Below are 23,347 nucleotides of genomic sequence, written 5' to 3'. Positions count from 1 at the left end.
GGTGGTGAATGTTGGTTTTCCTGAATTAGTTCACTTTTCCATAGTGTTGGACTACAGTATCTCTTATTTTATATTGACGGTCTTGCAGTTGCTTTGGAATCTAATCTCTAAGCATATAGGCCCTGATTCAGGAAAGCATTTAAGCACATGGTTAAATCTCATTGAGGTCAATTCTTCAAGTTCAGCTTGTGTCTAAATGCTTTCTGGAATGAGGGTCTTATTCCACACACATCACCCTACTATCTGAGTCCCTGTTATCTGCATTATATACAGGTATTTATTTGTCATGGCTCCAATTCTGCATTCTTTCACCACACTGGGAATTTTGTGCACAAGGAATGTAAGTTTTGCCCCACGTGTCTATTTTTTGCATGGAGTATGCAGAAACAGAATCCTTTTCAAGTTAAGGTTTCAGATGAATACTGTGATACAGCAGGGCCAGAGGGCAGCAGGAGAGTGATCTTACTGGGTGCTGGGAAAAGGGCCGGCACAAGCCCCAGGATCAGAGCCTTATTCCCTGTGGACTAAGGAGAGGTTACTACAGGTTAATTAGAGCACCTGGAGCCAGTTAAGGCCCTGCCCAAGACCTAATGAAAACCCCTGCTTCAGTCAGACAGGAGGAGGGAAGGAGAGCTGACCCTGGCTTGGAGATGTACTAGTGTTGACCAGAGGTTTAGAGTACCAAGGGAAGGGAAACCCTGCTCAGGGAGGACAGAGGGACTGCCCCACCATAGAGGACCGAGAGAAACCCTGCTCTAGGGGAAAGAGGGTAAGAAGCCTGTGAAACTGAAAGTGCTGGGACCAGAGTAGGGGGCAAACCTGGGGCCCTTTGCTTCTCTCTCCCCCACCAGGGCACTTGTGGAGCCCAAGAATAGGGGCAGGGGCGGTGTCCTGACCCACCAGACCAAGGAAAAGCATGGGACTCACCACAATAGCATTGGCGGTTTACCACAATATGTTGTGATGTCTTGGATATTTTCTGGGGGACTTTTTCACAGCAGAATGAAGTTTCCATGGTAACTTTAGAACTACCTCTCTCTCACCAATAGAAGTTGGCCCAATAAAAGATATTACCTCGCCCACCTTGTTTCTCTAATATCCTGGGACCGACACAGCTGCAACAATGCTGCATACTTGTCCAAGTTTTACAAATATATGCTGTGAAATCTGCCTTGGTAAATATTAAGGATGTTTTAAATAAATCAGAAAATCCCTAGTCTCATGTTTAAATGGTAATAACAATTTAGCTAGATTCCCATTTATTTGAAATTTTCTTTTGGAAGCTCTCAGACTTGAAATATGTCTCAACTGCATTAACTAAGGTTTTAAAAATGATTGGATTTTTTTTTAAATCAAAGGTTAACTTTAGTTAAACTGATGCCTTGTGCCAAAATGTATTTATACTGCCTGACAAAAAATACCTGTGGCATGCATAAAATAGACTGAAGGATGACCTCCTTCCATGAATGCATGATGCAATGAATTTATATTATATTTATAGGAATAACTGTGAAACTAGAACTCAATTTTAACGTTTGGATTCAGGAACATACCTGATTTAAGATATGGGTATTTCTGGGGCTTAGCTGTTATAATCAATAAGACCATTAGTCTCATATTGCACAGACAAATTCTGCTCTTAGTTACGTTGATGTAAATCTGGAAATACTACACTGAAATCAGTGTAGCCCATGAAAGCTTATGCTCAAATAAATTTGTTAGTCTCTAAGGTGCCACAAGTACTCCTGTTCTTTTTACTGAAATCAGTGGAATTCCCAATTGTTTACACCAGATTAACTGAAAGAAGAATTTAGCCAGCGGTGGTTGGAATCCTAGCTTTACTCAAATCAGTGGGAGCTTTGTCATTGACTTCAACAGGGAAAAGGTTTCACCCTGTGTGTATTGTTTAGAAATTAGCTCAAATGGCAGAATCAGCATCTGGGTCAAGACTATTAATCTGCTGAAGGTCAGAGTTGCAAGAACCTGAGGTTTTAGCCCCAGAGATGGGGGCTCACCGCTGAAATTCAGTTCCAGATTTGGGTTCAAATTCTAACATGTACATGCAAATATCAATGGTGATTGGATGTGGGGTCTCTATTTTTTCCTTAGCCTACTGTTTGGTAGAAGAGATGATGCAATGAAATTTATATTGTTGCCTACAAATATTAGAGCTGCAATCCTGCTAACAAATGCAGGGCTGGTTTGACAGTTTATTCACTCGCTTTTTGTTTTGTTTCAAATGAGATTGGCCTGATTTTAACCTCACACTTAGATGAATTTTTAAAAAGTAGTTGTCACAAGGTGCTGCACTCACTGCTGGAACATCTCCTACTGGCTGCATGTAGGGTAGGGATTAGCTCTGCCAGACCACTGCCCCTTCCTGTGGTTGCACTCCATCACTCTGACTTTGAGTTTCAGGACTCAACCGTTCCTGCTTTGTGGCTTGGCCCTCTGGCCAGGTCACTGTACTTTTCCCCTTCCGGGGTGTGTGTGCATCTATGCCCTGGTCTACACTACGAGTTTAGGTCAAATTTAGCAGCATTAGATGGATTTAACCCTGCACCCCTACACACAATGAAGCCATTTTTGTTGACTTAAAGAGCTCTTAAAATTGATTTCTGTACTCCTCCCCGACGAGAGGATAAGTGCTGAAATCAACCCTGCTGGGTTGAATGTGGGGTAGTGTGGACGCAATACAACGGTATTGGCCTCCAGGAACTATCCCAGAGTGCTCCATTGTGACCGCTCTGGACAGCACTCTCAACTCAGATGCACTGGCCAGGTAGACAGGAAAAGCCCCGGGAACTTTTGAATTTCATTTCCTGTTTGGCCAGCGTGGCGAGCTGATCAGCACAGGTGACCATGGAGTCCCAGAATTGCAAAAGAGCTCCAACATGGACCGAACGGTAGGTACTGGATCTGATCACTGTATGGGGAGACAAATCCATGCTATCAGAACTCCATTCTAAAAGACAAAATGATTAAGCACAGCCAGATACCAGGGCAGTTAGAAGAGTGCAGCAAGGCACGCTGCACATCAGAGAAGCTTTGAAAACCAGTTTCATGACTGGCCAGGCTATGGTGTGGAAGTTCTGTTTGTTTCTCCTTGATGAAAACCTGCCCCCTTGGTTCACTCTACTTCCCTGTAAGCCAATCACCCTCCCCCCCTTTGATCTCTGCTTGCAGAGGCAATAAAGTCATTGTTTCAAATTCATGCATTCTTTATTAATTCATCACACAAAGGGGGGATAACTGCCAAGGTGGCCCGGGAGGGGTGGGGAAGGAGGGAAGTGGAGTAGTTGTAGGGGCACCCCCTAGAATGGCATGCAGCTCATCATAGAAGCGGCATGTCTGGGGCTCTGACCTGGAGCTGCTGTTTGCCTCTCTGGTTCTTTGGTAGGCTTGCCTGATATTCCAGGCAGGACTGAATCTCCATTAGATGAAACTTAAAGGAGAGAATGACCTGGAGTCACTCCCATTTATGTCCAGGCGCCCGTGACCGACCTCACCGAGGCCAGCCAGGAGGAACCAGGAGACAGCAGCAGATGGTACAATACGGCTGCTAACCGTCTTTGCAACTTGCAAAGGCAAGGAGCTGCTGCTGTGTAGCACTGCAGTTCCGCGTCTGCCAGCAGCACCCAGGAGACATACGGTGACAGTGAGCTGAGCGGGCTCCATGCTTGCTGTGGTATGTCATCTGCACAGGTAACCCAGGAAAGAAGGCGAAAAATGATTTTTTGCCATTGCTTTCACGGGGCGGAGGGCCTGACGACATGTACCCAGAACTACCCATGACAATGTTTTTGCCCCATCAGGCACTGGGAGCTCAACTCAGAATTCCAATGGGTGGCAGAGACTGCGGGAACTGTGGGATAGCTACCACAGTGCAACGCTCCGAAAGTCGACACTAGCCTCGGCACTGTGGACACACTCTGCTGACTTAATGGTCTTAAGTGGGGACACACACAATCGACTGTATCAAATCGATTTTCTAAAAAATCAACTTATATTACATCAACCTAATTTCATAGTGTAGACATACCCTATGTCTCTCAGGACCCACTGTCTGAGGCAGCTATTCTCTCACTGTGCCTTAATGGTGCCGCTTTCCCAGGGGAACCCAGGTCTGCCCTCTACACTAGGTTCCAGCCCAGGGACCTTACAGCTAGCAGTCAAGGTTGTCATAGTCCTATCCCTTCCTGCTGTATCCCTGGGCTGCTTCCTATCTTACCCTGCCAGTGACTGAGCCTGTCTCTCTCTCTGTAGCCCTCTTCTACTCTTAGCCAGTGGGCTTTATATAGGCCTCTATTCCTTTCCAGCTGTGCTTCCTCTTTAATTAACCTTCATTACTCCCTGGCTCCTCCTCCAAGGAGGAGCCAGGGTCCACCTAGCCACTTTAACTCCTTCAGGCCTTGTGTGGGCTGAGCACCCCATCCCAATCTGGCATATTTTATTGCCTTCTGAATGGATTTATTGTATTGTTTTGTTTGAGGCATAAAGCAAGTCTGTTAAAGTTGTTGACACCACATTTGTTATCATTATTTTATTACACCAGCATAATCAGAGTCCCATTATGCCAGGCACTCTGCAAACACAGACTGAAAGATGGTCCTTGTCCTGAAGAGCATACCCTCTAACTAATGCAACACAATGGGAAAGCCGGTGGTGTGCGGAGACCACTGTCTATCTTGCTGACCGGTATTGTCTGACTAGTAGCTGTGAGCCTGTGCTGTCACAATTTGTGCAATTTGTAAAGTGTTGTGTGAGTAGTTTCAAAGAACTGTGGCAGCTGAGCCTGTAATTTACCAGCTGTGCAGTCTCCCTCTACAGCCAATGACACTGTAGCATGCAAATGAGCTGTAGAGCCAGGGTGCAATTGTTTGCATTACCTCTGATATATCACAATGGTCTAGGACTCTTGGCCTGGCATAGGTAGATGCCTTGCTGCTGCACTGGTGTCATTTGTAAAGTCAAAATGGCTGAGAACTTAAAAATTGGACAGTAATAGACTGCAAGTCCCAGTTATGATTGAACCTGGTGCAGGGCCGGTGCAACCATTTAGGCAAACTAGGCGGTCGCCTAGGGCGCTGGGATTTGGGGGGCACCATTTTCTTTGGCAGCAACCGCGGTGGCCAGATCTTTGGCCGCCCCTGTCGCCGCCAGCATTTAGGCAGAGGGAACTGGGGCAGGGGAGCATGGGGAGGGCCGCCTACAGCAAGTAAGGGGGGGGAGGCGGCACCAGGGGAACTCCCTGCCCCAGCTCATCCCTGCCCTGCCTCCTTCCCAGCATGCTGTGGCTAATTCACTTCTCCCGCCTCCCAGGCTTGTGTCGCCTAAGCTGATTGGCACCGCAAGCCTGGGAGGTGGGAGAAGTGAAGCAGCAAGGGCCTGCTCAGGGTGCTCGTGCTCGTGCACGGAGCAGGGGTGAGCTGGGGCGGGGTGGGTGCCTCAGGGTGGAGGGTGGGGGGTGGGGAGCTGCCGCGGGGGAGGGGGCGCCTCAGGGCAGATGGGGGAGCTGCCGCGGGGTGGTGCGCCTCAGGGCGGGGGCGCGGGGGAGGGCGCGAAACATACTTGCACCGGCCCTGACCTGGTGATATTCTGAACAAAAAGAGCCTTCAGCCATGTTTGTAGTTGCTCCCATTGTTTCATGCTGACTTAACAGATGTTTTAGGCTTCAGAGTGACACACAGAGTGACAAACCTGGAATCTTATAATACAGATTGTTTCCTTATACTCCTCCCTATCTGTTGGTATCCATCCATCTGTTATCTCTTGTCATCTCTTGTTTTATATTTGGATTATAAGCCCCTCAGGGCAGGGACTGTCTTTTTGTTCTGTTTGTACAGTACCTAGCACAATGGGGTCTTGGTCCGTGACCAGGGTTCCTAGGGGCTATGGCAATAAAATAGTTAATAATAATTAATAATTAATTTCATATGTGGATGTAACAGTCAGAAGAAGACCTGAGGCAGATCCCGGTGCTATGACAATATACACCAGCTGAGGATCTGTGCCCACAGAAAGGAGGTGCATTTGCATAGGTCAGCTGTGTGCTCAGCTGGATGAGTGGGTTTGGAAGAAGACAGTGATGTTTTAGTCTAGTTTGGGAACAGCGTTCTGGAAGAAAATCATGAAGGTGCTTGTGAGAAAAATGAACAAATGGGTGATTTAGGCTGGTATCACTAGTGGGGCAGAGAGATGATGTAATAAGATACAAGAGTGCATAAATAGGGAGGTGCAAAGGTGTGCAGGGACTTAAAGGTAAGGGCAAGAAACTTGTATTGGATGTGGGAGAGAAGGGGAACCAGTGGAAGGGGATAAGGTCAGAATGATGGGGCAGGGAGATGATCTTAGCCACTAGTATTTTCAGTGGAGGTGAGGGAAGTGAAGGGGGTGTCAGGAAGTCTGGATAATAGGTGATTATAGTAACAAGGAGGAGATATACAGTGGCTTGGTTGAGAGTTTTAGCAGTTTGGGCAGAGAGAAAAGGCTAGGTCTTAAAGATGTTGTTGAGGAAAAACTGCCAAATGTGGGACACTGCTTGGAAGTGCAGTCCAGCAAGAGATGGAGTCAAAGGACTTGTCTACACAGTGAGTTGGGGCGCAGCAAGCTAGGGTGTGAATCTACAGTGCACAGCATTGGATGCAGCAATGTCCTGTGTGGACACTGCAACAGAGCAGTGACAGTTCCAGAGTGCGGCTGGCTTACTATTACTTGAAAGCTTTGAATGCCAATCCATATTCCAGGACTTTCAGTGCACTGCACCAGTGTCCACACCGGATGTTACTGCATGGAAAGTAACTGCAGATTCACACTCTGGCACGCAACACAGTACGGTGTTGTTAGACAAGCCTGAAGAGAATGCCTTGGTCATGGGTCTGAGTGACAGGGAGGATGGGAGTGTTTAACAGTGTCTGAGGAAAGAGGGAGATGTGGAGGGTTTGGGAGTGAAGACCAGGACTTGGTGGCAAAAAAATCCAAGAGATGTCAGAATGAGAAGGACCCAGAGGCAGGATTTGGGCAAAGAAAGCCCCTTTTAAATCGGAAACTCGTTAATGATGACTGTTCATGTGTCAAAAATAGTTTGGTATCTAGGTACAGTGCGTTCCAAAAATAACTGAGAAAATATCAAGGGAGTAGAGCTTAGTCAGCAGAGAATGATGAATATTTTGACAAATGTGAACAATATACCACTTATTCTATTATTTTCCTCCTAATTTTATTTCCTTCTATTTCTACTCTGCTTTATTCTTCTCTTACTACTCTTATTTATAATATGATTGCATCGGTATCTGCATGAAATATGCTCTGATGAGAAAAGGACTTTCCTAAATCATTTGTACCCTAGAAATTCCAAGTGAGAGAAGCTATTATGTCCTGGAAAAGTTCCAGTTTGGAGACCTGGGGGCGGAACAGTCTAGCTGTTCTGAGAGATAATGGCCACCAACTGAGTGAAACCGGGTGGAGCAAGAGTAAAGAATGGCAATACGGGCCAGATCCTTGTGCAGGTAAAACTCAAATTGAAGTAAATTGATTATTTTTATTATGTTAATGAAATTATCTGGTAAAAAGGCTGGTAATATGCACTGATAACAGTTTTATATTTAATGGGTGAATAGGTCCTGAATAATGGAATGAGTTAATGTCTGTCTAGTTGAGATTATGATTGTATTTGGCATATAATGGTTGCTTTCAATTGTTTATGTAGTCAGTGGTGGCAGTATATCCCATACAGAGTATAAACACAACCTCTTGTATATATCCAGCCTCTAGTGTATTTCTTCTTGCAAAGTGAACTGAGCAACTTGAAAGGTGCACTGCCATAGTAAAAATCAAAGTGCTAATATGTATGTGCACCACTGTCCTCTCTGAGGGCTTGGCTACACTTGAGAGTTACAGTGCTGGTGGTGGCTTTACAGCGCTGTAACTTACTCCCCGTCCACACTGGCAAGGCACATACAGCGCTGTATCTCCCTGGCTACAGCGCTGGTTGTACTCCACCTCGACGAGAGGAATAAAGAGAACAGCGCTGGTGCTGCAGCGCTGGAGTGCCAGTGTAAACAGTGATTAATCTTACTATGCTGTAACTGACTCCGGAACCTTCCCATAATGCTTTAAAGTAAAGATAACACTCTTTGTTTTGTTGTGATGCCTCTCTTTGTTTTGTTGTGAACTCAGGGCTCCCGGAGCTGCTTATCTAAAAAACAAACACAGCTCCTGTTTGCTCGAGCAGAGGCAGGCAGAGGGATCCCTTTGGAATGTTTGCTTGAGGAGAGAAGCAGCACGGCGTGCGGCGGGGGGGTCTGTTTTGGAGCAGCTGCTTATCTGGTCTGTGAGGAAAAAACCAAAGAGGACTATTTGAATGAGAGAGGGGTTGGGGAAGGGGTCGGAACTTGCAAGGCAGGGAGCTGACACAGTGTCAGCTCCAAAAATCCACTCTCTCTGTCTCCCCCACACTCCTTGTCACACTCCACCCCAGCCCCCTCTTTGGAAAAGCACATTGCAGCCACTTGAACGCTGGGATAGCTGCCCATAATGCACCACTCCCAACACCGCTGCAAATGCCGCAAATGTGGCCACACTGCAGCGCTGGTAGCTGTCAGTGTGGTCACACTGCAGCGCTTTCCCTACACAGCTGTACGAAGACAGCTTTAACTCCCAGCGCTGTACAGCTGCAAGTGTAGCCAAACCCTGAGATGGATTCAGAACTGCTTGGCTTTTGTCATAGGCCCTATTATTCTCCATGGTTAATGGAGATTCAAGTGGGGTAGCTGAAGAGGTGTATGGAGAATGCACATCTTACTACCTCCAGTTGTGTGGAAATTAGTCAGAAAAGGTACAACAGCAGCAAGCTTTATTGTCTTTTCCCAACAGTTCTCACTCTTGGAACCAGCCAAACAAGGGGGAGTACCTGGTACAATGGCTTCATTGGAGTCATGCTGCCATGGAGCCAAGGGGGTAAGGGATTGCTGGAGGCCAGAGTTGGTGCTGAGGCACAGGGACTCCAGGCAGATGGCCCTCGTCTCCCAGGGATTTGTACAGATGCCCTGGCATTTGCCAGATTTGGGGATGGGGCCCCAATGTCTTTTCCAAGGAAAGGTTTGTATAAAACCATGCTTGTGATGTGAAAATATGGAGGTGATCTCAGTGAGGATTCCAGTGGAGGTTTCCTCCCCCTGATTTGTGACTCATGGGTTTTTGCACAGGATGGGATGATTGGGACCCAGGAGTTGGATCTGTTCTCTTTCTATCACTTCTCTGCTCATACTCAGGGATGTTCCCTTGGCATGCATCCCTCGCTATCTTTAACTGGCAGTAGGACATGTATTAACGCTTTGATACAGCAGAGGGATCTGTGTGAGCAAACTTGGGTTCCCCATAGAGCACCACGGCCAGGCCCAAGGTCAGCCCGTGTAGAACTGACTGAAATCAGGGCCTAGATATGTGCATAAATGGGTCTGCTCACCACGCCTACATTCTGTTGCTTTTATTTGGGAGGTGTAATGTCTTTTTTTTTTTTAACATTCTTATTGCAATTATGGGATGTAAATCACACTCATCAGCATCCAGATGGAAGGAGGGAAGAGGCTGGTGTTGATTTGCATTCACTGGGTTGTTCCCTGGAAGGGTTATGATTTCTTTTCTCCTTTCAGGTTGTTTGTTTGTTGCAAGGTAAGGTATGATTGTGCCATTTAGACATGACCCTGCATTAGGGGTTGTGCGAAGTAGCCCTGCCCCACTGGCAGTACTGGAAACATTCTCCCCAAGAAAGACAGAATGCCTCCCAGAGCTCCCCAGTGTCCAGTGGGAACGAACACACTGCAAAAATCCCTTTAGGAGGCGTAGGATGCTCCCCATCTTAAGGAGGCTGGCCAGCTCCACTGGCTGGCGTGAAAGCGGAGGGTGGGGTTATGGCGCCGTCTCTTTGGAATGCTGTGCACCCCCAGGGAGTAGTTAGGGGATGATTCATGTGCTTTCCTGAGACTGCATTTCTGCCCTGTCCTGAGGCAGACTACCCAAAATGGGGAGAGGCTCTTTACTCCCTTCCTCTTCTACCCCTCCCCGGCTGCACAGACATATAAGGACCAGTGAGGGATCTAGCCTTTAAAAATGTCAAAAAACAACCCCATCTTTTCTTCTGAGCCCACATTAGTCCCCACACCCCCTTTATTTGGCTGGCCCCAGATCTTTTTCTGCAGCTTCTTGCCCTGCTTTGACCATTAGGACTCTGAACTTTCTCTTTTTCAGTTTCACACATTTTTATTTAGCCTGGGACAAATCCAGCATCATTTTTCTCTCTGTTGTGCCTCTATGTCCTTAGTTTACAACAGGCACAGCCAACCTACAGCTCTTGAGGCTTTAAAATGTGGCCATTCAAAGGCTTCTGTCTTAAGAAGAAAATGTGCATTTGTTTCCAAATGGAAAATGTGTCCTGCAGGTTTTAATGGGCAGTGTTTGAATCAGGCCTACTATTGCTATGGAGACGAGGAAGGAGGCACCATCTTCCTGACAGCCTCCCAGCGTCCCTGCTGTTCCTTCCTTGCTCCAGGCAGCTGCTCCATTTGTTTGTTTGTTTGATTCTGAATCAACAGTGCCTCATGGATACGAACGGAGCTAAGATGGTGTAACTGGTAACATTCCAAACCACTGTTGCCAATTCTGGAGATTTTGGTCTCTGCTGGAGCCAGTCTCCCATGACAAGAAGCTCCAGCCCTCAAGCAAATGTGAGCTCTGCTTCAGGAAAATGCCCTCTATTCCGCTGCCTTCCCCAATTCCTAGCCTGAGCTTCCTGGGCAAGAACAGCCAACTAGAGATGCTGCAAGGAAGCCCTCAGAGCTTTCACTCTGTCCTTGTTCCCATGGCAGGGGTGTGTGTGTGTGTTATCCAATACATGCAAAAAAGATCCCAGCAGCTCAGGATAGTTGGCTCCATTTTCCCCATCTCCTGTGAAAAATGGGTAGATCTCCTCCCTCCCTCTCCAATCCATCCCTGCAACTCCAGCCCTGGGGTTGGTTGGGATAATCTCTGGAGCTGTAGGAGGGGCAGTGGTAGGGGCAGATGTGGGATGCACAATTAATTACTAGTCTGAGGGGTACAGAATGAATGACTTTGCATTTTGGGGTTTGCATGGAAGCTGGAAGCTTGACATCATCAAACAGCATTTCATACAAACCCATGTTGATTTTAGCTGGGGCTTCTGCAGCAGGGGCCATGTGGGAGAGATGTCAAAACTCTGACTTCCCCCACACACATTAGGAGTGGGCGGCGGGGTTCAAAAACCAAAAGACAGACCAGAAAACAATATCATTTTGGGGCCAATCTCATGTATTTTGGGGGGGTCTGACTCATGGCTTTTGAACTCTTGGGATTGGCAGTATTGCAGATTCAACTGGAAATTAACAAATTGGTGAGTAGAGGAGTAAACAACTCCAAAAGTCATATTAAGAGGCTAATAAGGCAAGACAAGTTTTGTATTGGGGCTATGGGATAATTAGTTAAAATATTCAGTGTGGCCTCCTCATCCTTTTGAAATAATATTTTGGCTCTCAGGCCGAAACCACTGGTCTACGTAATGTCTGTAATTTATTGATGCTATGCCCTTCTTTGCCCTCTGCTTTTCTGCATCAGGAGTTCTAGGAGGATATTTTTTGCTGCTGATCCTTCCTTTCTCTTTAGTAGGGATGTGTGTGTGTGTTTTTAAACCTGTGACTTGTTGCCAATATTTTACCAAGGATTCCCCACAAAAATCCCCCCTTTGCCTGTGATAAACCCCTTGTACTGGGGTGAGTATGCTTGCAGGGAGGAGGGGTAAGAAACTGGGGAATCTTACTTGGGCTTCCTCTGTAAACAAAAGCTCTTTCTCCTAACCAAGGACGGAGGCAACACAAAGAGAGATGAAGCGATTTTGCATTTGGTTCTTGAAAAATATGGGGAGTGTACTGTGCTGAATTTGTGTACTTTCAAACGTTGCAGGTGGGCGTACAGACACCTTGGCAGGGACCCTGGAGCTATCCTCATCTTGGAAAGAGTTTACCTGGTGCAATTTGGCATATTCCAAAAGTAAAGAATGTGTTTTACAGAAATCGCTTTTGTGCCAGCCCGAGGGACAGGATGTGGCAGGCAGCTGGTGTCCCCGCGTCCAGAGAGAGGGGGTGGCAGTGGTTCCATGGCAGAGCGGGCAATCACCCCAACTCCCCACGTCACACCAGAGCAGCGTTTTCACAATGGGATCCCAGAGCTCCCGCCAGCAGCACGTCCCGGAAAACAAAACCCTGCTTGATCCCATAGCAGCCAGTAAACCAAACCCGATTGGCTTTCGATTACGTTTATCTGGTCCACCAGCCAATCAAACGCTCTTCCGCCCACAGCGTCACAGACATTAGAGCCGGAAAAGACCGATTAGGTCACCTCGTCCTGCCCTAGGCCCGGCTCTGATAGGGAGCGGCCCGGCTATTTAATGAGTGACAGCTCAACACCCCGCTCACACGGGAGCGCTCTAGGAGCCGGTTTGAACCTGTTAGCGTGTGAGGCGGCGGCGGCTGCTGCTGCTGCTATTATTGCTGGGTGGTTTAACTCTTCTGCTCTCGGCCAGGTAACATTGTTGTGATTGGGGGAAAGGTTAATTAACACAGCCAGCGAGAGGGGGGTTGCATTGGTAAACCCAGAGGGGTGAATTGCTCGTGCAGAGGAGGGATTTGCTGGCACAATCGAGGCTGGTGCAAATGCAATGTCGCCTCCCCCCTCGCAATCCAGCTCTGCCAATGCACCTCCGTATTCCTGGGCTCTTCGGGGTCCGAGCGGCTTGCCCCGAGCCGGCTGGCCATGCGGAGCGCGGGCGGAGCGTGCGCTGGTGACGCCAGCCTGCGGGGAGGGAGGATGCTTTGTAGGTTCTCTCGATTTGTGATGTGAGTCAGGATTTGAGGTCAGCTATACTGAGGCACGCCGGCTCGCCGAACAGAAGTGGTAATTCTTAGCGCTCCTGATCTCTCTCTCCAGCCGCATGAAAGCCACTTGGGACAACTGAATTTCCTCTAGGGCTGTTACTACCCTGTGGTGTGTGTTTTACAAATAAGAAATGTGAGCTGTGCAGTGTAAATGATGGGGCAGGGGGATTGGTGCTTGGGGAAAATAGCATATATTTTTTTAAAAGTTACTCTGCTAAATGAGCAATCTCTGAGGTGCTGTTCAGTAACGCCTTTATGAAAGGGGAGTGTTTTCAAAAGAAACAGAGATGCCATTCAGAACTTAATTTTTTTCAGAGGTGCTCAGAGCCATAATGCTATCTAGTCACCCTATCCCTCGCTGACCAGATGACAAGGGTGTGAGAGCCTCAAATATCGGGACTGTGCCTATAAAATTGGGACATCTGGTCACCCTAGAGTGGGAGCTGCAGGTGCTCAGCACCTCTGAAAATCGGGCCTCGAGACAGCATTGTGTTCAAGGCTGTGCCAGTCTAAGATGTTGCCATGTACAATAGTTACCTTTCGCTTCATTGTGAAGCACAGCCAAATATGCTGTGCTACAGTTGGCCTGACCCTGCTGTCCTTATGAAGACTAAAGTCCTTTGACTTCAGTGGGACTGGTGTGTGTGTGTCAGGTCTGCAGGTTTGGGGGTCAAATGAGTGCAGTCTGGGGAATAAACAAAAGTTATCAGTAAAAAATATGTGGGGGGGGGAGTGGGAATACATGTAAAGGCTATCTGAGATTGAAACCTGAGCATTTTGCGATGAGACGATTCTTAACTAATCAAAGTGATGTTGAAAATAGGCTGAAAAGGTGGAGTGGGACATGAAACCATCCATGAATACTTGAAAGGTGCAATGTCCAAAGAGGAAAGAATCTATTCGGTGTGGCACTATAGGTATCAATAGCAGGACATTACTCAAAAATTCCCCCCCTTCATAGACATCAGGAACAATTTTTTTATCAGATGGAGATCAGTTATATTGGGGAATATTCTCCTAGGGAAAGTGATGGAAGCCCTATGGCTTGAGTCACTTAAAACTTAACTGAACAAAGCACTGGCCCTGTGGACAGGCAAAGGATAAAATTTTCAAAAGTGTCAAAGTCCTAGTCTCAAAAGTGACTTAAGCGCCTTGTAAATCTCTGTCTAAGGGGTTAGTTAGGTTTGGGCACCTAACTCACTTATGCTGAAATTTTCAAAGGTGCATGAGTGAGTTGTATGCCCAAATCCACCTAACTCCTTTGATTGAGATTTACAAGGTGCCTAAGTGCCTAAATCACTTTTGAAAATAGGATTTGGGCTCCCTTTGTCGCTTAGGTACATTTGTTAAATCATCCAAGGTAAAATTTTTCAAGTCTCTCCCCTTCTCCACCGCCTATCTCTGACAGTCATAAAAAAGTCAATCCTGATGCTTTCAAATTCAGCTACTTTAAAAAAAATTTTAATTCTGATAAGAGATCATCGAGTTCACTGACTCTGAAAAGGTGTATAACTTCACTTGTGACAAATGGTAGTGTTGTGTATTTAGATACTAAATATACCTATGTGAGTACAGAAATACAGAACTGTTCTGAAAATATTGGAAAAGTCCACTGTGGCTTAATAGAAAAAGTGTAGTGTTTTTGTGTTGGTATCTCTTCATAGGAAGTAATGCAGTGGCCTTTTAAAATAAGGAGAGAACACAGTTTTCGAAAGCTTAAAAATGCAGTTTAATTTTTTATTTCAAATAGAGGGCCTGATTCACCTTTGTCCTTCACCTTGTGTTACGTGTATCTAAAATGCTACCAAATCAGAACGGCAACAGTGATGAGCCCATTTGACCCAAATGTGTTCAAATCTCTGCAGTGAGGACTGTGCAAAATTAAAAATAATAAAAAAAACAAAACATGGCGATATACCTATCTCAGAGCTGGAAGGGACCTTGAAAGGTCATTGAGTCCAGCCCCCTGCCTTTACTAGCGGGACCAAGTACTGATTTTTGCCCCAGATCCCTAAATGGCCTCCTCAAGGATTGAGCTCCCTACCCTGAGTTTAGCAGGCCAATGCTCAAACCACTGACCTATCCCTCCCCCTATGGCAAAATGTTATGTAGGCAAACTCCTGTATTTGTTCATGTAATCCAGATAACTGCAGGTGCAGAATGCTTCCTGAGCAAGTGCAATTACCTGACTTTCTCTAACCAGTGCAGAGTTTTGTCTCCGCCACTGATGAGTATGAGTACTCTGCAATGCACAAACCGTTGACTTTTTTTATTCTCTTTATAGCATCTGGGATATTTTGCATGTGAGTGGTTTCTAAATGAACAGCATGTAGCTGGGCACAGAGGCAGCTGATCTTTTCTCTACTTTCTGTCATTTCCCCAGTCTTCTTCCCTACAGGTGACATTGCCTACTTCACCCAGGGAGATAGGGTCAGTGTTTCCCAGAGAAGAAGCCAATCAGTAACTTCCATCTCTCTGAACCCACATGTAAGGATGTCAGGGATCTTGTGTTAGAGAGCTAGAGTCATCAATTTCTTGCTCAGCCCCAGCAGGTGGGGTTCAGAGGCTTGGGTTTTGGTTCCTCTTTCTCCTTCACTTCCCATATATCAGTTTCTTCTAATTATGAATTGTTGATTGTTCCTCTGTTATCTTCTCTACATTCTATCCCTGCTGCTGTAACTGCTTCATTCCATGGTTGCTTCTGATCTATAGTACTGTGACCTGCTCCTGTTCCTGCTCCTGCTCTGCAATGCACCTCTTTTCCCTCATCCCCTTCCAGGCTACAATTACATGACTCCCAAGATCATATTTATTTTCACTGCTCCAGCCACATCACTTCTCTTCTCCAATCCTTCACTAGCTTCTGTTCTTCAGCACTAAGTTCAAGCTTCTCAGATCTGAGTCCCCACTCTTGTCACAGCTGTTTAAGTCTAGTGTAACTTCATTGGCTTCACTGTGTGTAGCAAAGTGGAACAACAGACATCTCATCTGTAAGATGCAGTTCCATCCTTGCATCTACACCCTAATATAACTCTCATCCCGACCCCAGTTGCTGCCTAAACTCCTCCACATATCCTAGCGAGCCTCTTCTCCCCTTGCACTGGGCTTTGTGCCTTCTACCATGCTGCCCTCTTCACTTGGACAGACTCCATATGTCCAACCCACTTCTTCAGTGAAGTCTTTCTACGTTGGCAGTTTCTCCTTTATTGTTGTTGTTTCCTACCTGTATCATATTTGTCTGTAAGCTCTTCAAGACATAGACTGTGCTGCCTTAAACAAGTCTCTGCAGAGGTGGGGTTAGTGGCTTCTTGGAATATCTGGGAGGCAAACAGACTTCTCTCTTCTGAAGTGCCTGATCTGTATCTCTCACAGCTGGGAGGTGATTCCCAACCCAGGCTGACAGATTCACATTAGGTCAGCTCAAGCAAGCATGCTAAAAGAGGAGTGTGGATGTTGCGGCACTGGTGAAGGCTTGGGCTAATTACCGAAACTCGGGTCCAGGAGATTGTGTGGGACTGAACTTGGGTAGCTAGCCTGAGCTGTAACATCCACAGTGCTATTCTTGGCGCACTGTCTCAAGCGGACCTAGTGTGAGTCTGTCTGCCTAGTCTGGGAGGCACGTGCCCAGCTGCCATGTAGACCCCACCCAAAGAGGCAGGGTTGGTGGCTCACTTTGTTGACAGCATTGGCATGACTAGTCGTCGGTGTAGTTCCTTCCTGTGGCAAGACTCTAACTGCCTTTTCTTTTCCTGCAGATAGCTTCATACTGAGGCCATGATGTTCTTTTGACAGCAGCTCAAGCCTCTGTGCCTGGGGGTTTGTGCCAGTGGAATGCATTTGCAATAGTTCAGGTGAGGAATTACTTCCATATGTCACTCTAATTTTTTTAGTTAATTATTTCAGTATTGTGCTGATATTTAAGGAAACCTATTTCCACCCCTCCCCTCTAAATATAATAACGATAATAGTGTCAATAATTTATTGAAATCCATAGTTACGCCCAAGACTAATTTACCTCTGGGTGGGTTCAATCCTTCTCTCCCCCCCACCCACCCCACCTCTATCCCTAAGTGACTTGTGTTGGGCTCCTGCAGTGCCCAATTCAGAACTGACATAAGGGGGTGCAACTTTCTTGCCTTTCTGATCACATCAGGTCTGAATTTCAACTTGTAAATCAGTTGACCAGTTCCTGTGGATGATACAATCCTTTGATCTCAACAATAAACGTTCAGTATCTAGAAAATGAACCTTCTCATAAAGAGCCCATGGTTTATACAGGTTATAGTGCTAGAGGAACTTGCATGGTATATTGTTGTGGGCAGCATATTTTTAAAGTCTCTGTAGGAGACCACTGAAAGGGAAGCACTCTTTTTCCCCTTTCCTCCAGAGGGAGAAGTGCTTTGTGGCATTTTTTTCTTAGAACATTGGGCTCTCAAAGAGATGGCTTAATATTATAAGCATCTTGCTTGCAATTTATGGAGTCACACGTTTCAATCCCATCAGGGTTGACTTGAACTTTCTGTAGTACACACCTGATTTCTATGAATTTAGGGTGTGTGTGGAGTAGGACATGTGTCGATGAGATTCAGAACTAAGTTCTCCTAATTCTCCATGGAGACTTACAGAAAGGGCCACAGATCTGTAGAGCAGCTGTTTTACTCTGTGACCTTCATCTTTTGTTTTCCCCTCCCACTTGTCCATCTGATTTCCTTTCTTTGAAGAGGTCTGCAGGTTTCCTGTAAAATGCTTTGGGACCCTGTGGAAGCCTGCCTGGAGCTGAATGGCCTATGCCATGAGCTTGACATCAGATAGTGGGTTACTACTGAGGAGCACCTCTCCTGTGGCAGCCTCACCAGCACCCTTCCTGAGAGGGAGCAGGCAAGCCACCTTCACTGGCTTGCTGGCTCCCAGTTGGTCAGTGTCTCCTCCTGGCTCTTCTAGGCCCCCACGGCAACTAGTTTTGTTGGTAACCTGGCCTGTGTGGGTTTTCCTTGAGCTGAGGGGTGTCTGGATGCTAATGTCTTCAGCCAGGTGCAGAGAGAGCCAGATAGACCCCATTGCAGATGCTTTGTAAATGTAAGGTAAAATTGTAAGATCTTTAGGACAGGGACTTTCTTGTTCTGTTTGTACAGCACCTAGCACAGTGAGGTCCTGATCCATGACTGGGGCTTGTATTGCTGTAGCAGCTATGAATAGTAACCAAACTGAACTGTGTAGCTGGAAGAAGTGCTTCATGGTACCACTGTGTTATGTCTGTACACTTTGTTCCATGAGGATGGTTGAGAATTCTAGCACACCGTTCAATGTGATCACACTGTTGTAGTCAGCAGCATCAAAACACTGATTCCATTTGGTAATTTAGCCCATCCAAATAGCTGATGAAGACCTAGTCTGCAAAGCTGATGTTTTGTGCTGTTCAGAAGGCAGTGGAATGCATGGTCCCTGGCCCACACCATTCATAATGTAAGATCAAAAATGGCTGGAGACTTTTGGGGTTCCCAGCCTGAGAGACTTGGGGGCTGAGCCCCCAAAATTTCAGTCAGTGTTTATGGAAGTTGCAGATGTTCAGCACCTCTGAAAGTTAGGTCTCAGGTATCTCAAGCTGGGCACCCAAAAATCTGTGGTCACTCTGGAAAATGTTAGCTGAACAGCACAATCCATCTCCCACTGAAGATAAGACTCTTGTTGATGAGGCAACAGATAAACAAAAAGAGAATGTGCTGTGTTTTGATGTTGTTAAAATTCAATAACTCCAAATTTGCCTGATGCTGTACAAGAAATCATAGAATATCAGTGTTGGAAGGGACCTCAGGAGGTCATCTAGTCCAATCCCCTGCTCAAAGCAGGACCAATCCCCAAACAGATTTTTGCCCCAGATCCTAAATGGCTCCTTCAAGGATTGAACTCGCAATCCTGGGTTTAGCAGGCCAATGCTTAAAATGTGGAAGTGCTGTAGTCCCTGCATGAACATCTTGCAGTCTAATCCATGGACACAAAGGAAGTGAGATTTACTTAGAAATCAAGAGGAAGGAATAACCAGTGTCTTCTGTGGGCTCTTTTTTATTTATTTAATTTTTTTAAAAAATAGGCTCACTAGTTATGTGCATCCTAGAATGGCCTTAATAAGGTGCTCAACTGCCAAGAATGTCGCTGGATGAGTGGGAGGGGATGATTTTCATGTGTACGTCCACACTACCTGCCAGATTGGCGGATAGCAATCGATCTATTGGGGATCTATTTATCGTATCTCATCTAGATGTGATAAATTGATTCCCTGAATGCTCTGCTGTCGACTCCGGAACTCCACCAGAGCGAGAAGCGGAAGCAGAGTCGACAGGGGAGCCGCAGCCATCGATCCCGTGCTGTGAGGACGGGAGGGAAGGTGATCTAAGATATGTCAACTTCAGCTGTGCTATTCCCCTCACACACTTCTAGCCAGGCACTTTAATGATATGGTGAGTGGAAAAAAAACAAAACAAAAAACAAAAAAAACCACCACAGTATAAAATCTGTTGTCATCATCAATTTAAAATAAAATAGGAACAGAACAACAAAAACAAAAAAAAACCGGGCCAGATTCTGATCTTGGTCACATTGGTGTCCATTAACTCCACCGAAGTTGAATTGGTTACTCTCCTTCTCTTAGCTGAAGTTGCGTATCTTAAATCAATTCCCTCCCCCGCCCCCCCCCCCAGTGTAGACCAGGCCTAAGGGGAGTTGTGGACAAAGTTTACAGGAATGGGAGGAGAGTGAACATAGACTGGCAAAATGGTCAGAATTAAGGTTGTCTGGGGAACAGTGATGAAACACTATCAGATCTGTAGACCAAGGTTGCACTATACGAGGACTTGAGGGAAGTCTGGATGTCAGATCTGATTGTATCTCTGCTGCTTTAATTAGTGTAGCAGCATGACCTAAGTGGGTTTAAAAATTACAGGTTGGGTGGAAGAAGTGAACACTAAGGGAAGGTGGTGGTCACTTGTTATGTAGTGAAGAGGAAAGAAATGCAAAGGCTAGCAATCGGCACAGAGGACACAAGAACTTCCTTCAGTGGACACAACACTTAAAGTACATACAACTTAATTTTACTTTACTCTCTAGTGACATACTCATTTCATCTCTTGTCTAGATGGATCAACATTAAATGCTAGACTATAAGCGGAGCGAAGCCAGAATCAAAATGACTAAGTGCAAACTTGTTCTGTTAAGACATGGGGAAGGAGCCTGGAACAAAGAGAACCGCTTTTGCAGCTGGGTGGATCAGAAGCTGAGCAGCGATGGGATGAAGGAAGCTCGGAACTGTGGGAAACACCTCAAAGCACTAGGTTTTCAGTTTGACCATGTGTTTACATCCATCTTAAGCCGTTCTATTCAGACTGCTTGGCTGGTGTTAGAAGAGATGGGGCAAGAATGGGTCCCCACCCAAAGTTCATGGCGTCTGAACGAACGCCACTACGGTGCACTGATAGGTCTCAACAGAGCCGAAATGGCTCTGAACCATGGTGAAGAGCAAGTGAAAATATGGAGAAGAAGCTATGATGTTACTCCACCTCCCATAACTGAATCTCATCCTTACTACAGAGAGATCTATAACGATCGCAGATATAAATGCTGTGATGTGTCACAGGACAAACTCCCAAAGGCTGAAAGCTTAAAAGAAGTTCTGGAGAGACTCCTTCCCTATTGGAATGAAAAGATAGCACCAGAGCTGAAAAGCGGCAAAATGGTCCTCATATCTGCTCATGGAAACAGCACTAGGGCACTGCTCAAGCATCTGGAAGGTAAAGATCTTCACAATCTTTCTGCTTTAGTAGTAACAGTAACCAGGCTTCTGTTTTGTTTAAAAAGTGGTCTTCTATGCTGATCCAACCCTGGTTTTGCATTTGATACATAGAGCCAGTTTTGCCACACTTGCAACAGTACACTGGCTTAAATGGCAAGCAGCTTTTGATCCTATAAGAGAGTTCTATAAAACAGTGCAAGAGCTTTAATATCTGTGGTGTCGAAGGACTAAATAAGTTGATCTCTTGAACAAAAATCAGATGGGAGGAAGGCAGTGCAACACAATGTGTTTGCTTTATTTCTTCATCTTCTAAGTGATTAGATTTACAACAGTGTAAAAAAGGAGAGTAACCAATTCAACTTCGGTGGAGTTAATGGACACCAATGTGACCAAGATCAGAATCTGGCCCTGTTTTTTGTTCTGTTTTGTTTCCCCTCTGTTCCCTATTTTACTACAATGATTGATACAAACAGATTTTATACTGTGGTGGTTTTTTTTTGTTTTTTTTTGTTTTGTTTTTTTTCCACTCACCATATCATTAAAGTGCCTGGCTAGAAGTGTGTGAGGGGAATACTTATCTGTTACTGTGATGTGTATCTTTTAAGAGTAATTGCTCATGACACATCACTGATAAGTCAGTGTTGTATTGACATACTGTGTCGGGTAGATGCTTGTTAAAACATTCATCTATACATGTACTATCCTTTCCCAGTGAACAGCTAAACTTGCATTCCTGGACCTTGCAGAGGTTTGCTGATTCCTTTAGGGGCTGAGGAGGTGTGAGCTGGGATAGACCAGGGCCAATTTTGGGACAGGCCTTTTTATACAGACATGGGTCCAAGTTTAGGTCCTCCAGAAACTAGCACAATCCACCTTCCTGTTCTTCAGTTACGAATGTAGGTCCTGGTCACAGTATGACCACTTTTTTTTTTTTTAAACCATGATTTTCTAATCTGCTAGAGGTGTAGTCACCTCTGCTGATTGCAAGTAGATAGAAGCGCTGTGTAACACTAGCTTGTATCATCAAGTCCATGTTTGTGTATCTGCACCTAACTGCACTACCCAACATCATTTTCTTTCTAGGACAGTTTGGGCAAGTATTGTCTCACCAAAGTGTGCAGAGAACATACACTCCCTGCTCTCTGGATACCACTCTAGGTATATTCTGGAAAAGTACTTCACAGAGCTGGGAAGAAGATTGCTAAACCAGTTATACTCACATGGTATGGATGTCTTGTGCCCACAAAGCGCACTGAATCAGTTACAGGAAAACAGCTGTGCTAGCCAACCCACTGGCAGGGGGGGATATACTGCTAGTTGAGCACAGTTCCTGCATAACTTTTAACCACCTTGTATGCAGACACAAACCATGTTCAGAGCCACTATGTCAGTGACTAACCCTACAGACTATATAGAATGAGTTTGTAACCAGAGTCTCTCCTGCACCAAGTGGATCTTGGTGCAGGTGTGGGAGGAGAGTTAGAGCTGGTTACCGCTCCCTGATTATGAAGCTACAGCTGTCCAATCCTCAGCATAAATTAGATTAGCCTAGGGACTGCTGTAAGCATAAATCAGCTGTGTATGGTCCCTAAGGCACCATACGTATTACAGCAGAGAAATAACACAGCCGAGCAGAGTTGCACCCCTCTGGTCACACCCCAACATGCCACTTTCTTTTCTGATCGAATACTCAATCTATACTTGAGCAAAACTCCCATTGAAGTTAAATGTGGCCATGGGGGAGGCCTTACCCTCTGAGGTGCTGACCCTTTCCTGAAAGATGTTGAGCCCCTTGCTCTCACTGGCTGGAGTCCTGCCTGAGTAGATCCTGATTCTGCTGTCTTTTAAGTCGCAGATGAATTCGTGTGGCCCAACAATTTTGAGTGGCCGCTGTCTTTTTGGGTGACCAACTTGGGATATCTTGGACCTGACTCTTTTTTCAGAGGTTCCAAATACCTGCGGTTCCCATTAACTCAGCTTGAGTTGTGGGTTCTTGGCACACCTGAAAATCAGACTCATGATGTTTGAACCTAGGAATTAAAAATCCGTGGCTGCTTCTGAATGTTTTGGTTATATTGACTGCTTTATCTTTTGAGACTACAGCTGAATATACCTTGATTTAAGCCAAGAAGCTTTGAACGGCAGTAAGTACTAAAAGATTTTCCTTTCTTAGGTTAAGACAGGTAAAATAACACAGTTAATCATTTCAGAGAAACTTTCAGCAAAAGACTTTCCTAAAGAGGTTTCGCTGACTCTTTTTTATTTAAAAAAAAAAAAAATCTTTGAAGCACAGCTGCTTCTAAATCCAGGCCAAGTAGTTCCTTGGACATGAACATTGCCCTCATTATGGTTAATTACAACAAAGCTTGAAAGGCTCAGGCTTGCTAACCATGTTACAAAAAACCAAAAAAACCCTGCTCTGGAGCTGCAGACTTTCCTGGCTGACAAGGCTTAGCAGGATGTGTTGAAATGCCTGAAAGATCTGTCATGATTTCCTTGGAAGATGGCTTTTAAAAAACAAACAGCCAAGCAATTCTGCTGAAAACAATATTTAACACAGATTGGGGGACACACTCCCTCTCCTTTCTCTCCCCACCCCCCACTCCTCCCATGCATTTGG

The 23,347-nt window shown here is 45.7% G+C and overlaps 1 protein-coding gene across 7 annotated transcripts in view; it reads left to right on the top strand.

The window, feature by feature from the left end:
• The first annotated feature begins 628 nt into the window (after positions 1-628).
• Positions 629-23,347, top strand: part of BPGM (bisphosphoglycerate mutase) — a 37,921-nt gene continuing 15,202 nt past the window's right edge. For 2 of the 7 annotated variants that reach the window (XM_039498446.1, XM_039498439.1), the window contains exons 1-3: positions 12,288-12,592; positions 16,700-16,795; positions 20,074-20,725. In XM_039498446.1, the coding sequence (XP_039354380.1) occupies positions 20,089-20,725 (637 nt within the window). In that variant the 5' untranslated portion in view covers positions 12,288-12,592; positions 16,700-16,795; positions 20,074-20,088. Of the gene's footprint in view, positions 770-12,287; positions 12,593-12,943; positions 12,964-16,699; positions 16,796-19,246; positions 19,400-20,073; positions 20,726-23,347 lie in introns of those variants that run through there. The other 5 variants (XM_039498431.1, XM_039498429.1, XM_039498454.1 and 2 more) reach the window with 4 other exon arrangements.

This window comes from Mauremys reevesii, linkage group 1, assembly GCF_016161935.1.
Source record: "Mauremys reevesii isolate NIE-2019 linkage group 1, ASM1616193v1, whole genome shotgun sequence".
NCBI lineage: Eukaryota > Metazoa > Chordata > Testudines > Geoemydidae > Mauremys > Mauremys reevesii.
This window is presented reverse-complemented; position numbering and strand designations above follow the sequence as displayed.